General features: G+C 38.5%; 1 long non-coding RNA gene and 4 gene segments (V, D, J or C); 1 reads left to right on the top strand and 4 right to left on the bottom strand.

The window, feature by feature from the left end:
• LOC117070008 overlaps window positions 1-12,606 on the bottom strand; it is a 677,437-nt gene that overhangs the window by 285,592 nt on the left and 379,239 nt on the right.
• LOC117070016 overlaps window positions 1-12,606 on the bottom strand; it is a 705,780-nt gene that overhangs the window by 256,666 nt on the left and 436,508 nt on the right.
• LOC117070040 overlaps window positions 1-12,606 on the top strand; it is a 405,055-nt gene that overhangs the window by 227,420 nt on the left and 165,029 nt on the right. Inside the window, exon 2 of the long non-coding RNA XR_004431754.1 lies at window positions 3,692-3,698. This is a non-coding gene — a long non-coding RNA (uncharacterized LOC117070040). The remainder of the gene's footprint in view (window positions 1-3,691; window positions 3,699-12,606) is intronic.
• LOC117070011 overlaps window positions 1-12,606 on the bottom strand; it is a 387,464-nt gene that overhangs the window by 200,463 nt on the left and 174,395 nt on the right.
• LOC117070033 lies at window positions 3,521-4,560 on the bottom strand. The segment is given in 2 exon segments: window positions 3,521-4,036; window positions 4,286-4,560. Coding segments are annotated over 2 exon segments (357 nt in total).

Consider the following 12,606-nt stretch of genomic DNA (forward strand, 5'->3'; position numbering starts at 1 on the left):
AATATAGCCATGGAAAACTCATGCTATAGAAAAACTGCTTGTTTATATGGGAACATTTTCACAATATATTAGTTTTTCACTGAAGCAAAAAAATGGAAAAGCAGCTTTCATAGAAACACCCAACCATATACAAAAAAGTTTAAAAAGTTACAAAGGAAGGATTTTCCTATGATAACTGGAAATTTGGATAACATGGGAAGGTTAGAAATTTCTTCTAAACTCTTGTATTCTTCATAGAGTTATACAAAATGACACTTGAAATATTTATTAATGCCCCTGCCAAAGACTGCATTTTAAACTTAAACGCTATTGAAAAATGCACTGAAGAAGTTTAAAATATTGTGTAATCCCAAGTCAAATAATTACAAACTAATGTTAAAAAGGCACAAATTTCCTATGTAAATAATAATGGTAATAGTGTCATTTTTACATTTAACTTCTATCAATAAAGATAATTGAAATAAGTCTCATCTTGCAATTACTACTCTAGAAAAAGTGGGGACTACAAGTGCATGTATGGTATACAGCACTGTCTTCATGAATTTCTTTCTTATGTTCTATGTGTCTGTTGCATTAATAAGACTGAGATGCTATAGCAGTTTGCCACCCTTTGGGAAGGGAAAAAGTCCAGTGGTTAAGGAGTCATGCATTGTGTGATTCTAGGCATTTTGGCCTCTTTGAACTTATATTAATTCTTCACATAAAATTGGAATATCAATAGTAGCTACAGGATGGATTTGTTGGGACTACTAAATGATGTAAAGCATGTCATGCACCTCTCAGAATATGGGGTACATATAGATACTCAATAATTGTTAGCTACTACTAATATTTTTATTATCAGCATGATATTGTTGTTACTATTAATTTTTGACATGCCATACAGTCCTATGAGTTAGCTCAGAATTCTGAGTTGACACAACCATGGAGGAGATAGCAAAATAGAAAATTTATCCATTTTTACTCTATAATGTTTAATGAGGAAAATGCCCATCAATTAATTACCTTCATTCAAAAAACTTTAAAAAATCATTTCTGTGAATTAAAGATTGTTGAAGGAACAGTTGCTATTGAAATGAGTAAAACTGTGTCCTTGGTAACTAACAGTTTGCATATTAGTGAGGAGACGGTGAAAAACACCTATAAATACCATGAAGTGTTAGATTTGCCACATTAGAAATATGCTTAGGGTTTCAGTTAGGAGATAAAGGAGAAAGTGATCAGTTCTACCAGTGCAAGAGGGTCAGGACAAGGATTCAGAGAAGAGGGGAGGCTTGCGAACCTTTCAAATAATAGGCAAGTGGTTAATTGGGGATGGGCATTCCATGCTGAGGGGACAATGCTGGCAAAGGCATAGATGTAGGAAACAATTTCATTTGCTGAGAGGTTGGGCAGGTTGGTATTGGGGGATGGGAGTATGGCAACAAATGAGGCTAAGTTGCTAAGCAGGGGACAGACTAATTAATCCATCAATAGATGACCCTGACCATTTACCCTGTTAGGCATGGTAAGTGCTGGAAATACAGTGGTGGCCTCTGCTTTGATGGACCTATATTCTAAATAATCACAGGGCCTTTCTGTGGGAAATGAGGCTTTATTGAGGCAGAGGTATGTGTACATGATCTGATCTTTATTATAGGATGCTCACTCAGGCAGCTATGTGAAGCAATGTTTGAAGGGTGTATTTTAGTCTGTTTTCATGCTGCTGATAAAGACATACCCAAGACTGGGAGGAAAAAGAGGTTTAATTGGATTTACAGTTACACATGGCTGGGGAGGCCTCCGAATCATGGTGGGAGGTGAAAGGCATTTCTTACATGGAGGCGGCAAGAGAAAAATGAGGAAGAAGCAAAAGCAGAAACCCCTGATAAACCCATCAGATCTTGTAAGACTTAATTCACTATCACCAGAATAGCATGGGAAAGAACAGCCCGCATGTTTCAATTACCTCCCCCTGGTTCCCTCCCACAACATGTGGGAATTCTGGGAGATACAATTCAAGTAGAGATTTGAGTGGGGACACAGCTAAACCATATTAAAAGGGACACAATTGAAGGTAGACAGAGTAGATGAATGATTATTTATTAATTCAAATGAGAGGAGCTGCATGAAAGCACTAGAAGCAAGGATGGAAAGAAGTGAGTTTAGATATGAAACTTGGTAACTAGCCTGAATCTAAGTCTGCATGACTGATGGGCCTCAGGGGTAAGAGGGAGGGCAAAACCTGAATAGCCTGAAGGTGTCTTCCATGTGTGAGAGAAAGGTTTTCATTTTGATTGGTGCCTACCCTACTTTTTCAGACAAGCAGAACTCTGGGTGCTGAGCTGGGCTAAGGCATGGCATTACAGAAGCTGTTGTGTTTGGGAAATGACTCAGCAACCTGAATTATGATTCCGCAGTTTGGTCTTGGCCTCCCCTTAGCCTCTTCCACATCCAGTCGCTCTCACCACTCATTCCAAACAGACCCCCAACCTAAGCTCTGGAGCCTGCTTATGGAACTTAATTATTTCAGCTGTTTGTCATTCCAAACTGCCTCTCACCACTCACAGTGAGCAGATGGAATAAAATGCTCCACAAGGGGCTTAATAGTGAAGGAGATGTATTGGGGGGAATTGTGGACATAAAAAGAAATGTTGGCATTATTTTTTTCATTTATTTTAATTTTTCCCTTAGCATAAGGGAGAATCCTCTCACGGTCCAGGTATCTCCCAATTCTGAGAATTCTCCCAAGTCTCAGAAGACATAGGTGTGGTGACTTGGACCATGGCAGCTGCTTGGCCTCACTGTTAGACCAGGTTTATCTAAATTGTCACCACCTGCTAGGTTGCCTTACCAGAAGCAATTATAGCATTACCAGAAGTTAACTTCCTTTTTTATTTTTATTTTTTTAGTTTTTTTTAGCATTTGCTGGTGAGTACTAGCAGTACATGGAATCCTACTTGACAATTGTTTGCTTTCTTTCTTTACTTTCTTATGTCAAGACAAATGATGCTTTAAAGAACGTTAAGAAATACAGGATGAAGCCAGGTTAAAGTCAGAAAGAATGATGGATAGATGGGAAACAGTGAGTCTGACATGATGTAGTGTTTTTTTTTTTGGCACCATTTTATAATTAGAAAGTAATAAGGTATGCATAAAAGTCTGATAGCCCAGGCTGGAAAGTCGAGGGTGAAGAAATTCCCCAAACTGGAAATGCAGGAATAGCAAACTTTTATTGTGTTCCTGAATCTTGAGCAAGGCTGAGGAGAAAAAAAAAGAAGAAAAAATAAAGGCTTGTGGAGACGGTAAGAAATTCAGTTTTGGATATATTGACTTTGATATGATCATGGGATATACAGACAGATAGTAATTAAAATAATAAAGCAAAAATACACAATTCTAAAAGAATAGAGCTTTAGGTCAAGCTCTAAGATTCTCTGGATAGCAGTGATGCTTAGAGTATCTTATCTGACCTATGTAACACACAGGCTTGTGCAGGTTTAATGAATTAACACATGAAGGTACTTTGAAAATCTATAAAGCATGTGTGGATTCATTATTTTATTACTATTTCAAAAATTACAGCTTATAGACATCCCCTCTGTTTCTTATAGTCAGTTACATTTTTTTTTCCTTTAGTGAAGACAATGATTTCCTCTTTGTATTCCTATAACCCTGAACACTTCCCCCTGACCTTTGCACAGATGCTGAGGTCTGAGGTTTCTGTAAGCCTCTCCCTGTTGCTTATTTCACTGTGTGCTCCTATAAGCACAGAAATACCTCGCGGCGTCCCCAAGCTGTGAGTCTGAGATCTTGAGACTGAAGGATTTGGCTGCTTTCTGGAAGTTCACAGAGAAACGGTTCTCTGTTGCATTCTGTTGCTTATAAGCTTCTTGGCGAATAATGAGAATCATCTGCCTGCTGGGAGGCTGCTTGTACCAGAATAAATAATAATCACTGTCACTGGTGTCATATGTGCAGCTCAGGGTCACGGTCTCTGCCTCCTGCACAGACATCTCTGGTTGAGACTGAGTGACTGTTTGAGCCATGCTGAATTCTGTGGGAAAGAGGAGAGAAAGGACTTCACTGGAATATCATGTGTGAGAGAGAAACAGACTCACAAGCCTGTTCCCATTGCAACCCATCTTTCTTCCTCTTGATCCAAACCTCTGACAAAATCCATCAACTTTCTTGCCTCTAATAGCTGGGCCCAATGAGGAGATTAGATTCTTGCACAATTAATCTTTCTTCCCACTTCTCTGTTCTATTGAATACTAGTTAAGGTAAATACACGTGCCTTCCTTACCAAGACAGGTGGAGATCACAAGGGCCCACAGGAAGCCAGGGCATGCCATGCTCACAGGTCCCTGCTGCCGGGTAAGAAGCCTCCTCTTCTGATCTGAACCTTGAGTATCAGCTGTATCGGTGCCGTAGCTGCTTCAGAACAGGAAATGGGATGTCAGGTGGGCTGTTTATGATGTCTCCCTTAGGGAAAGCTCCTCGATACTTTTTGTCTTTTGCTTCAGAAAATAAAACTTTGACTATAATGTTTAATGAAAAAAGATGTTGTCGGAACTGTAATTTATTTGGGATAAAAATGATGAGGAAAGGGAGCTGATAAATTGTTTTTTAAAGACATAATTTGGAGAGGAGAATGAGATGGGTGGGGAAAAGACAGGCCAAGCTGATGTTGTGACTTCAGTTTTCTCTATAAGCTTTTGTTGTCTTTCCACTTTCTCTCTCTCTCTTTCCTTCCTGTCTACCCTTTCTCCTTCCCTTCCCCTTACTCCTCTTTTTTCCTTTATTTTCCTTCCTTCTTTCCTTTTTTTGTCTCCGTCCTCTGTCTTGAAGCCAATATCAGAACATTATCTCTGGGTTATGATAACACAGGTATTGGTTATGTAACTGTTTGACCAAATTGTATTTTAATACTTTGAGAAATGATGAAAAATAATGACAACAACAGTAACATTCAGATAGTCTAGAGAAAACTGAAACCAGAATTTTGATATCTAATTATACTGTAATTTGCTGAAGACTTTCTTTTTTAAAAAAAGAATATCTGATTTTGGCTGTGTCAAGAAGTTCTACAATACTGGTGGCAAGGGCTTTTGTGTGCTTCTGTTAATGACTTTGTGAAGGAAGACTCAGAACAATTAACATAAAATTCATTTGGGAACATTCTGTGTTGCACATCTGACAGCTTTTCATTGGCACCTGATTTTTCCTCATGCACACATTCTTCTTTGAGGGAGGAAAGGTCAGGAATTAGTCTTCATTTTGTAGAAGAGACAACAGAGCAAAAATGAAAACTCACAATACAGAGAACTACTAGTTTCATTTGCATTAATTCTCTCTCCCTATTGAATTTGTGTCATCCAATCGTAGATAAGACTTCTCTATAGTTCAGCTTTATGTAAACTTCTCCCCCTGTAAAACAAGAAGGAGACTAAAAGACTAAATTAAAAGCTGACTTGCTGTATAGGGAGTGGTGGTCTTAACTCTCCCTTCCCAGTTATTATTTCCACTTGGAAATGGTATTAACAGCGGGCATTCTGCCACAGATGTTCTTAACTCCAGAGGACTTCTTAAAGTACAGCATTTGAGTTTCTTCTGTAGTGGTCTAGTTCTCTTGTTTGCTTGGTGTTAAATTTCTGCACTACCTACTATTTTCTGGACAAATTCACAGGAAGTTGGTAAATATACTATTACTTTACAATTTACCCCCTTCTCCTCTCTGGTCCTTTTTGTTTTTCCTTTTGAGACAGGGCCTCACTCTGTCGCCCAGGCTGGAGTGCAGTGGCACAAACTATGCAGCCTCAACCTCCTGGGCTCAAGTAATGCTCCCACCACAGCCTTCCAAGTAGCTGGGACTACAGGCATGTGCCACCACTCTCTAGTCTGTATAGGAAACTCTAGAAGATTGGGCTGTCTTCTCTCCCAGTCTCAGGCCAGCTGCAGCTATGAGTTCACTAATTAGGGTCTCAAGAGTGAATGTTTTCTGCCTCTTGCCTGGGCTCACTGGGCCTGCAATTGCAATGCTGATTGGGGATTCCAATCCTGCAATGGATCTTGCCATTTCAGATGAGATTGGGCACATCCAGGGTGGTGTGGCCATAGATAGATCTTGCCACTTTAGACAAGATCTATCTTTTTTTGTGACCCTCTGGGGCCTATGCAATAAGAACTTTAGTATTTTGTATTTATCATCCAATCAGTTCCCAGCTTCCACAGTTAATCAAGTTATTGAACATTGAAGACCAAATAAAGCGATGTATATAAAAGAACTTGTAAGTGGGCAAATATGGGTGGGGTGGGCAGAAGGCTGCCTTTTTGTGGAAGCAGAACCCCTTCTGGGCAGTCTGGGAAATTCTACTGTGCTTCCTTGGGATATTAACCCTACTGGAGTTAGCTAGTTAGACTACAAACAGTAAAAACTAGGAGAAAAATATGTGAGTATCACACACCTACTCTCATGTTCTCATGGGAGAATTGACACAGATTCAAAAACTGAGGCACATCAGCAATGAATGGCACAAGTGGGAGAAGCCGCTCCAATCATTGAGATAGCCCCTCTTAGATGAGTGGATCTTGATGAAAGAACACTCAGGGTGCCCAGTCCTAATCACCTCAGACAGCTCATGGTCAGGGTTCTCGTGACTGTGAATTCCTTATCTGAAAATACAGTGAACAAAAAATGTTTTAAAAGTCTTTTAAACAAGATTTTCTCTGATTTGTTATATTCATTTACAATATTTGTTTGGTCAGAGGAGGTGATGAAGATGGTTTACCAACTCCAGAGTGGACATCCCAATGCAGGGTGGAGGGGGTGGTGCATTTAGGTGCTTTCAGGGGCATGTAGGTTCCCTGCAGCACAGAAGTAGATGGCTAAGTCCCTCGACTGGGTGGTCTTGTGGTTCAGGGAGAGGTGGAGGTGGTACTAGCACTGAAGGAGGCTGCTTATCTTCCCCTGCACTACAAAACTCTAGTTAACAAGAACAGAAACAAAGGCATTAGATTTGTTCTAGATCTTTTTCATTCTATAACCATGGATCTGAAACACTGTTCAGATAATTATAGTAGATGATAAAACATCTTTCCTTCATGGATGGGGTGATAGTTAATTTTAGGTGTCAACTTGACGGAATTAAGGAATACCTAGAGAACTGGTAAAGCATTATTTTTGGGTGTGTTTGTAAGGGTGTTTCCAGAGGACATTAGCTTGTGAGTCTTAATGGAATATGTGGGGAAGATCCATCTTCAGTGTGGGCACCCAGTCTACTAGGGCCCTGGGTAGAACAGAAACCTAGGAAAAGCAACTTGGTCTCTCTCTCCCCTGGAGCTGGGATACACTCTTTTTCTCTTGCCCTTAGACACAAGAACTCTGGGATCTGTGGCCTATGGACTCCAGGACTTATGACAGTGGCCCCCTGGGTTCTCAGGCTTTTGGATTTGCACTAGCCACACTACTGCCAGCATCCCAGGTTCTCCAGTTTGCAGACAGTTTGTCACGGGACTTCTCAGCCTCCATAATTGCATGAGCCAATTCTTCTAATAAATTCCCTCTCATATATCTATATATTCATCCTATTGGTTCTGTCTCTCTGGAGAACAGAGACTGGTTCTGTCTTTCTGGACAGTTGGTCAGGAAGAGCTTTCCTCTTTCTTGATAGCAAATTTTCTTAAAAAGATGAATTAAGGGTAAGTTAAATAAAGGGTGAATTAAATATTTTATTTATTCTTTGAATTCCTTCTGTAAAATGTAGAGACTAGTTCTCAGAACCTTCTGAGTCCTCTGTGTTCTTGATGACATGAATTCACTCGGCTCTTATCCAGGCCAAAGCCACCAGATCACAAATACAGTTCCTAAAAGCTCCTCCATGGTTTGACCTTTCTAAACTGGTGGAAAATTTGATTCCAGGATGTGGAAATCTGACCTAGACTCTACAGATAACATAGGATTTGTTCTAGTTATTTCGCATGTATTAGGAATAGCAGATTCTTCAAAATGAGATCGTTTTTTGTAAGTAACTGCTATCAACAGGAGCAAACAGTGCCCTCTTCAGGTCAAAGAAATAATTACAGAGGCAGTTTCTAGGACTTCTCTGTATGGAAAGAACTTGGTTTAGTAATAAATGTATTCTATTCCATTGGTCTATATCTCTGTTTTGGTACTAGTACCATGCTGTTTTGGTTACTGTAGCCTTGTAGTATAGTTTGAAGTCAGGTAGTGTGATGCCTCCAGCTTTGTTCTTTTGACTTAGGATTGTCTTGGCAATGCGGGCTCTTTTTTGGTTCCATATGAACTTTAAAGTAGTTTTTTCCAATTCTGTGAAGAAAGTCATTGGTAGCTTGATGGGAATAGCATTGAATCTATAAATTACCTTGGGCAGTATGGCCATTTTCACGATATTGATTCTTCCTATCCATGAGCATGGTATGTTCTTCCATTTGTTTGTATCCTCTTTTATTTCACTGAGCAGTTGTTTGTAGTGCTCCTTGAAGAGGTCCTTTATATCCCTGTAAGTTGGATTCCTAGGTATTTTATTCTCTTTGAAGCAATTGTGAATGGAAGTTTATTTCTGATTTGGCTCTCTGTTTGTCTGTTACTGATGTATAAGAATGCTTGTGATTTTTCTCAGAAATAATACCACACATCTACAGCCATCTGATCTTTGACAAACCTGAGAAAAACAAGAAATGGGGAAAGGATTCCTTATTTAATAAATGGTGCTGTGAAAATTGGCTAGCCATAAGTAGAAAGCTGAAACTGGATCCTTTCCTTACCCCTTATACGAAGATTAATTCAAGATGGATTAGAGACTTAAATGTTAGACCTAATACCATAAAAACCCTAGAAGAAAATCTAGGTAGTACCATTCAGGACATAGGCATGGGCAAGGACTTCATGTCTAAAACACCAAAAGCAACGGCAGCAAAAGCCAAAATTGACAAATGGGATCTAATTAAACTAAAGAGCTTCTGCACAGCAAAAGAAACTACCATCAGAGTGAACAGGCAACCCACAGAATGGGAGAAAATTTTTGCAATCTACTCATCTGACAAAGGGCTAATATCCAGAATCTACAAAGAACTCAAACAAATATACAAGAAAAAAACAAACAACCCCATCCAAAAGTGGGCAAAGGATATGAACAGACATTTCTCAAAAGAAGACATGCATACAGCCAACAGACACATGAAAAAATGCTCAGCATCACTGGCCATCAGAGAAATGCAAATCAAAACCACAATGAGATACCATCTCACATCAGTTAGAATGGCGATCATTAAAAAGTCAGGAAACAACAGGTGCTGGAGAGGATGTGGAGAAATAGGAACACTTTTACACTGTTGGTGGGATTGTAAACTAGTTCAACCATTGTGGAAAACAGTATGGCGATTCCTCAAGGATCTAGAACTAGAAATACCATATGACCCAGCCATCCCATTACTGGGTATATACCCAAAGGATTATAAATCATGCTGCTATAAAGACATATGCACCCATACGTTTATTGCGGCACTATTCACAATAGCAAAGACTTGGAATCAACCCAAATGTCCATCAGTGACAGACTGGATTGAGAAAATGTGGCACATATACATCATGGAATACTATGCAGCCATAAAAAGGGATGAGTTTGTGTCCTTTGTAGGGACATGGATGCAGCTGGAAACCATCATTCTCAGCAAACTACTGCAAGAACAGAAAACCAAACACCGCATGTTCTCACTCATAGGTGGGAATTGAACAATGAGATCACTTGGACACAGGAAGGGGAACATCACACACCGGGGCCTATTATGGGGAGGGGGGAGGGGGGAGAGATTGCATTGGGAGTTATACCTGATATAAATGATGAGTTGATGGGTGCTGACGAGTTGATGGGTGCAGCACACCAACATGGCACAAGTATACATATGTAACAAACCTGCATGTTGTGCACATGTGCCCTAGAACTTAAAGTATAATAATTAAAAAAAGAATAATAAATAAATAAATAAATCTATTTAAAAAAACAAAAAAACAAAAAACACACAAAAAAGAAATGTATTCTAGAAGTAATTGTTTAATGAGTTTCAGATTTATGTTTCCACTAAATCAAAATACTTGGATGTTTAAAATGTATCTGTCCTTTCCTTTATCACTGCTTTCTTAAATTCTACCTTCTATCACATCTTACATCCTCAGAGAAACCTTTTTCCTTGATAATCTTTCAGAAATAGAGCATGATTATAATTTAAACTTTAAGCATAATATTTGTGCCTTATCAGCACTTACTATGTGCTTAATACTGTGCTAAGAGCAGTGAGGAATTATGAAGGGTACAAGGCAAACTCTATCTGCACAGAGAATATAATGTATTTGGGGAGGAAAGATGAGTGCCTTGAAACGATAGCAAATGCCTCAAGAAGGTACGTCAGTAGGAGTTGGATTGTTTGGTTCACAGTTGGTACTGTATGACATTTGGAAGAGAAGGAATTAAAGGATTCTTTGATTATTGGAGAAGAAATCTTGGAGGGAAGAGAGATTTCTGATGGTCGTTATAACATTCATATGGTTCAAGCAGTCAGAAATATACATAAAAGAGAAATTTGGGTGGGTGGAACAACCAGTAGAGAAATGCTAGAGGCAGCAAATGAGCTTTAAGTGCTTATGAGCCAGTAAGGGTAATAAACTGACTAGAAGAGAGACATATTTTGGGAATAACTAGGAATGAAGTTTCAATAGTAAAGGGTCAGAAAATTTGGGGAGGGGAAATGAGAGACAGTTGAAAGAGCTAAAACTTGAAAAGTAAAGTTTTTGAGCACTGAAAAGACATAATCACATATCTGCAGAGATGAGAGTTTAGCAAATGCTATTTGCCTCATCATCTTTTGAAAAAAATGTGACATCTTTTTTTTACCATGACTCACTTAAGCACTCACTTGCCTTTATTAGCTCAGCCCAGTAAGGTTCACCTTGAACTCTCCTCTGTTCTTTCTTTGTTAAATTTTCAAAGAATCTTTGGATTTCCAAAGATGTCTTGTATTAGTTTGATTTCCCCCCAAAACAGAGCCTGAAACTACCTTGGGTGAATGTAGTTTATTTAGGAAGTGATCTCAGGAAGCAGGAGTGAGAAAATGGGTAAAGCAGGATGCCCACTCTCACCACTTTTATTCAAAATAGTGCTGGAACTCCTAGCCAGAGCAACTGGCAAGAGAAAGAAATAAAAGGCATCCAAACTGGAAAAGAAAAAGGCAAATTATCTGTTTGCTGATGATATGTCTTATACCTAGAAAACCCTCAAGGCTCCTCCAAAAGACTCCCAGATTTGATAAGTGAATTTAGTAAAGTTTCAAGATACAAAATCAATGTACAAAATAAGTAACATTTCTATACATCAGTAACAACCAAGCTGCAAACGAAATTTATAATAGCCACAAAATAAATAATCCCATTTATCATAGCCACAAAATAATACTTAGAAATACACTTAAACAAAAAGGTAAAAGATCTCTACTAGCAAACTACAAAACACTGATGAAAGAAATTGTGGATTACCCAAATAAATGAAAAAACATCTCATGCTTATGAACTGGAAAAAGCAATATTATTAAAATGACCACATTGCCCAAAGCTGTATGTAGATTCCATGCAATTCCTATCAAAATACCAATATTATTTTTCACAGAATTTGGAAAAAATGCTAAAATGAATATGAAACAAAAAAAGAGCCTGAATGCCAAAGCAATCCTAAGCAAAAAGAGAAATCTTGATGCATCATATCACCTGACTTGAAATGATACTAAAGGCCGTAGTACCAATATAGCATGGGATTTGTATTAAAAATAGACTCACAGATCAATGGAACAGATTATGGAATCCAGAAATAAAGCCACATACCTACAACTAACTGATCTTTGACAAAGTAGACAAAGACATACACTGGGGAAAGGACACCCTATTCAATACATAGTGCTGGGAAAATTAGTTAGCCACACACAGAAGAATGAAACTGGATCTGTTTCTCTTACTATGTACAAAAAATAAGTCAAGATGGATTAAAGGCTGAAATATAAAACCTGAAACTATAAAAATTCTGTAAGAAAACCTAGGAAAAACTCCTTTGGATCTTGGCTTAGGCAAAGAATTTCTGACTGAGATCTTAAAACAAATGCAGCAAAACAAAAAATAGACTAATGGGACTTAAACTAAATAGCTTCTGCACCACAAAATATATAATCAACAGAGTAAACAGACAACCTACAGAATGAGAGAAAATATTTGCAAACCATGCATCCAACAAAGGACTAATATCCAGAATCTACAAGGAACTCACACAACTCAACAAGCAAGAAACAAATAAGCCCATTGAAAAGTGTGCAAAGGACATGAACAGACGTTTCTCAAAAGAAGACATACAAATGGTCAGCAAACATGAGAAAATGCTCAACACCACCAATCATCAGATAAATGCAAATTAAAACCACAATGAGATACCATCTCACATCAGTTAGAATGGCTATCATTAGGAAGTCAGAAAACAACAGATGTTTGGTAAGTATGCAGAGAAAAGGGAACACTTATTCACTGTTGGTGGGAATGTAAATCAGTACAACCTCTATGGAAAGCAGTATGGG

This window comes from Trachypithecus francoisi, unplaced genomic scaffold, assembly GCF_009764315.1.
Source record: "Trachypithecus francoisi isolate TF-2019V2 unplaced genomic scaffold, Tfra_2.0 Lachesis_group3, whole genome shotgun sequence".
NCBI classification, from domain to species: Eukaryota; Metazoa; Chordata; class Mammalia; order Primates; family Cercopithecidae; genus Trachypithecus; species Trachypithecus francoisi.